The sequence below is a fragment of the Setaria italica genome, chromosome VII (assembly GCF_000263155.2).
Source record: "Setaria italica strain Yugu1 chromosome VII, Setaria_italica_v2.0, whole genome shotgun sequence".
Lineage (NCBI taxonomy): Eukaryota > Viridiplantae > Streptophyta > Magnoliopsida > Poales > Poaceae > Setaria > Setaria italica.
The window spans coordinates 18428839-18433850 of NC_028456.1; the positions used below are offsets into that span (position 1 = coordinate 18428839).

General features: G+C 48.4%; 1 protein-coding gene across 3 annotated transcripts; it reads left to right on the forward strand.

Moving 5' to 3' along the window:
- LOC101757626 (AT-rich interactive domain-containing protein 1A) lies at positions 1–2125 on the forward strand. 3 transcript variants are annotated; one of them, XM_012847335.2, is made up of 2 exons: positions 1–551; positions 1037–2125. In XM_012847335.2, the coding sequence occupies exons 1-2, from the start codon at positions 50–52 to the stop codon at positions 1714–1716; spliced, it is 1182 nt and encodes a 393-aa protein (XP_012702789.1). In that variant the 5' UTR covers positions 1–49; the 3' UTR covers positions 1717–2125. The 3 variants fall into 3 exon arrangements, with proteins under 3 accessions (XP_012702789.1, XP_012702790.1, XP_012702791.1); XM_012847336.2 differs by having other exon boundaries at positions 1040–2125; XM_012847337.2 differs by having other exon boundaries at positions 1043–2125.
- Positions 2126–5012: the final 2887 nt, after the last annotated feature.

Below are 5012 nucleotides of genomic sequence, written 5' to 3' on the forward strand. Positions count from 1 at the left end.
TCCGAAGTCCAAGAAAGCAAAGCTCCAAGCTCAGCTCCCCCCCCGACGCATGCCCGGATCGATCGATCCAGCTCCATCGGCCGACGGGAGGAGGAGGAGGAGGCAGATCGACCGGCAGCTGACTAAGGTGGATCCCCGGAGGCATGGCAAGAGGCCCCTACCCGCCGACAAGGAGGAAGAGGATCAGCCGCCGCCCCCGCCGCCGGCGAAGCACGAGCAGCTGGAGATCGAGGAGCATCGGTACCACGTCTCGCAGCTGCAGCAAGGTGCTACCTTTAGCGCCGGCGGCGGCGGCGGAGGGTCGTCGTCGTCGTCTGCCGCCGGCGCCGCGGCTGGTCCGTCGCCGGAGGCGTACGCGCAGTACTACTACTCGGCGCGCGCCGACCACGACGCCTCCGCCGTCGCCTCCGCGCTTGCCCACGTCATCCGCGCCTCCCCCGACCAGCTCCCGCCGCACGCCTTCGGCGGCGGCGGCGCTCCGCCGGGCCAGGGAGACTACCAGCAAGCAGCGCCACCGGCCGCCGCCGCCGCCGCCGCCGAGGAGGAGCAAGGTACGTAGCCATCCGCCCGTCTCATCTCGATCGATGCGAGCACGCCTAGCATTCCTCCTTGTCCCGTGCGCGCGCTCGATTGCGAAAGCATGGCACGCGCGCTCGATTGCGCCGCTTGGAAGCTTCGCACCGGCCAAAACCAGTGACACGTCCGTCCACCGATCCACTAAACTACCGGCACCTCGCTAAGCCTAGCTGGTAGTGAAATTAACCCCTCGGTTAATTTTAATTTGTTAATGATGAGCTCTCGAGAGTACACGAATTGGATTGAACTCTTTCCTCCCGCCAGCATCATGCACGGAGATACGCCAATAACTATGCTGAATTATATCGCCAGGGAATATTTTATGCGGGTACGGAGTACTCGCGTACCAAGACGTACGTGAGCTCTGACGCAACGCGACGTACACAGACTAGTATTAGCAGTTGATTTGTGCGTGTGATTTGGCTAGTAATAAACTAACCGTGTTTCGTGTCCGCGGCAGCAGCAGGTCGGAGGCGGCACTACCGAGGGGTGAGGCAGCGGCCGTGGGGGAAATGGGCGGCGGAGATCCGGGACCCCAAGAAGGCGGCGCGGGTGTGGCTCGGCACCTTCGACACGGCGGAGGACGCCGCCATCGCCTACGACGAGGCGGCGCTCCGGTTCAAGGGCACCAAGGCCAAGCTCAACTTCCCGGAGCGCGTCCAGGGCCGCACCGACATGGGATTCCTCGTCACCCGCGGCATCCCCGACCGGCACCACCACCAAGGAGGGGCGGCGGTGACGCTGGCGGCAATGCCGCCCCCGCACCGGCAACACCACCAGACCGTCGTGCCGTACCCGGACCTCATGCAGTACGCGCAGCTGCTGCAGGGCGGCGGCCGGGGCGGCGGCGGCGCCGGAGACCACCACGCCGAGGCGGCGGCCCAGCAGGCGCAGGCGCGGCTCATGATGATGGCCCGCGGCGGCGTCAGCCTGCCGTTCGGCGCCGCGTCGTTCTCGTCGTCCTCCTCGTCGGCGCCGCAGATACTGGACTTCTCCACGCAGCAGCTCATCCGGCCCGGCCCGCCGTCGCCGGCAGCCGCGGCGCCATCCACGCCGTCATCCACGACCACGGCGTCGTCGCCCGGCGGCAGTGCATGGCCGTACGGTGGGGAGCACCACAGGAATAAAAAAGACGCGTGATCGAGCTGGCCGGGGGTGGGGGGGATATGCATGCATGCAAGTTGCAAGCACTTGGCAATGCGAGAGGATCAGACCAAGTAGCTGTATGGAGGAATATGCATGCAATATGGGGTAAGTGGCAGTGGTCATTTTTCCTGGAAACAAAAGCATTTCTTGGACATTTTCTTCTCTCTTCTCTCTTTTTTGTCCCAAATGATCTTCTTTTGTTCATTTCTTGGAGGATCTTCACTTTATTAGAGAGCTAGCTTGCTGCTAGAGCTTGCTACTACCTTCCTTGTTTAATGGTCTGTTAATTGCTCATCTCCTTAATTTGTTCAAGTGTCAACTAATCAATTGTGCAAACTAATCCAAAAGCAAGAAGAGAGGAATCTTATTGATGCAATATATAGGACCTGTTTTTTTCTCTCTCCCCAAATGATTGATTTATTCCTCTGTCCATATATTGGTTGGAATATATTATAAGCTCTCTCGTATATATGTTCTCTCTTTTGTTTGGTTTATATATTGGATTTTACAAAAGAAATCACATCAATAGATGAACAACACTACTAGAAGACTTTAGGGGCATTGCCTTGGGACAAGGCATATCAATCAAAATTAACTACTTTAAGGGAAAAGGGAATATTCCCAATTAGTAGTTTCTAGTTATTAAAGATTTTGACTTTTTCTCATTGAAATCATCATTCTTTTATGCGTTGTTGCATTGCGCATTTGTTCTCTCTCAGTTTTCAGTTAGTTCCCCCTATACATTATTCCCTTGTTTCTCAAGGATGTTCCCTATATCTGTCCTTTTCAAAGCCTAATTTACATGTGTCCTAGTGTTGCTACGTAATGGAGTACGTAGCATCTTCCAAACTCCAACCAAATGTACCTTTTTTTCTAAAAAGATAACACTTGAAGTACTAACATGAGAATCTAGAGAAAAACAGATTATTAACTAATACTAGATATGTTTGGTGAAGCCACACCTTTTTATCATGAGATGCCTTGAGATCATCTGCAAGTAAATTAGCAACCAAAACGCACTGTGCCTTGAAAGCCATCCATTCTTGTAGAAAAACGACCTTCCATCCTTAACAAAAATCTCAGTTGATTTTGGACCCAGAACTAAAGAGGCTTTAGTTCTGGTTGGTAACACCAACCTGGACTAAAGGTGATCCTCAATAAAAAGCTCATCCATGGAGACACCTTTAGACCCGGTTGGTAACACCAACCAGGACTAAATGTGATCTTTTAGTCCCGATTAGTGTTACAAGGCTACGCGCGAGATGGCAAGGAAGCTACGCGCGAGGCTTGAGGTCGTGGGTTCGAATCCCGCGTATATTTCACGTGAAAAATCGCGTGACTTGTGACTTGCGCGTGTGGAGGGCCTCTTGGGAATTTCTAATATTTTTTTGGCGCAAAACCCTAATACCAACCGGGACTAAGGATATGACTTTAGTCTCGGGTGAAAGACCCGGGACTAAAGGTTAGGACTTTTAGTCCCGAATAATTAGTTCTAGTTGGGAAAATCAAGATATATGAGGTTTCCCTTGGGACTGATGCTCGTTTCTCTACCAGTGATTTCTTTACCAAATTAATTCTAGGATATATTCCAGCCATATATCCTCTTCTCTTGAAGCCCTGTGCATGCATGCTTGTTCTTAGTGCCATATGAACGTGCCTTTGCCACGTAGACATTTAGCAAAAGTCAGAAATGCAGCTCTAGTTTAACTACTCGCTGATATTAAAATATGCTTATATTGTGATTTGGTGGCATGTGCCGAGATTTTTGCTAACCTGCCGACATGTGATACATGATACGAACATATGGGAGGAACCTAGCATGCATCATCCCCCATCCCATGCTTCTAGAAGCATATGGTCATGCATCGATATAAATGCCAAATAATTCATACAACTGTATTTTTATTAATTGGTATATCTATCAATACAACTTTCCATGCATCCAGCTAGCAATGAATAGATACAAGGATGTAGCTGGTCTTGAATTCCAACAAGATACTATTTTTTAAAATTCGTTCTAATTACAAATTTTGTCCCGTTTTGTTGTGAAATTAATTTGCTTGTTTCATTAACACTTTGTATAGTTCTTCCAACTAGTTATTTATTTGTGATTATCATGATGTTTTTTTTAATTTTATTTTGCAAAGGATCGGATGATGGTTATCATCATGTTGTGGTGATGGATAGATCATCTTTTTGCTTCTTTGCTTTCATGATGGGTGCAAGTATCAAAATTTGACACGCACATTTCTTGGCAGCCCCCTTTTTTCCTTTGGGCCTGTGGCTTTTGCGCTCTCGCCGTGTGCTGCCCATCAGGCGGCCGGAGCAGACGAGGCCAGCTTTCGGGTTAGGCATGACTCACGTCTTGATTTCAACTCATCATTTATCGAGCCGGAGACAAAAAAAAAAGATATATACCAGAGCCTTTTAGGCGCACTATAGTGCTCCCTCCATGTTGAGATCAGATGGTCTCACACGTGTGCGCCGGTCGTACACAACTGCCCATGGCACCTAACTTGCTTGTCTGATCATGCCCTTGGGTTGAGAGGATATGCTCATGTGCGAGGCAAGATTGAACAACACGTATGGTCTCTCTCTCTGCTGCCTAACTAGTGTAAAGTCCTAATGATGCCTAACACACATATGTACCTAGCTCCTTGACATGTTTCATTTTTAATTTTAGAAAAAAAAGAGCTATATGTAAGTTTTGTCCAAATTAAGCTACGTACTCCAGCAGAACAAGATGTTAATTGCTATGTTCATCGTCATCATCCTTTCAAGGGCTTTAGTTAGTTGATATTTATATTTGTAGCCTTGCATTGCATGATGCATATATATGTGCATACAACAGGAATACTATCCATGGATAAGATCTCCTACTTGTTCATTACTTGGTGCCATGCTGATGGCAACGTCGTTGGCATGCATGGACCATGGATGAAAACACCAATTTGTTGCCATGATATTTCTTTGGGAGTTGGGACCATATGCTATTTAGTTGCATGTATGTGCTATTGTTTCTCATTGTCAGGATTTATTTTAGGATATTGTCTACTACATGCCACGTAGAATTTTTGCACCCGTGTGTGTTGGAAGAAACATTGAAATGTCTTTGTGAAAAAATAGAGTATAGGAACAATAACTTAGAGGCTTGTGATGTATGGCAGCCTCAAAACATTTTTTGGTGGAAAATTAATTCATGTGAAAATACAACTTCTCACAAACAAAAAGAAAAAAAACGAAGCATAAACATGACTAATAAACTACTGGTTCCTTTATTTCGTCATGTC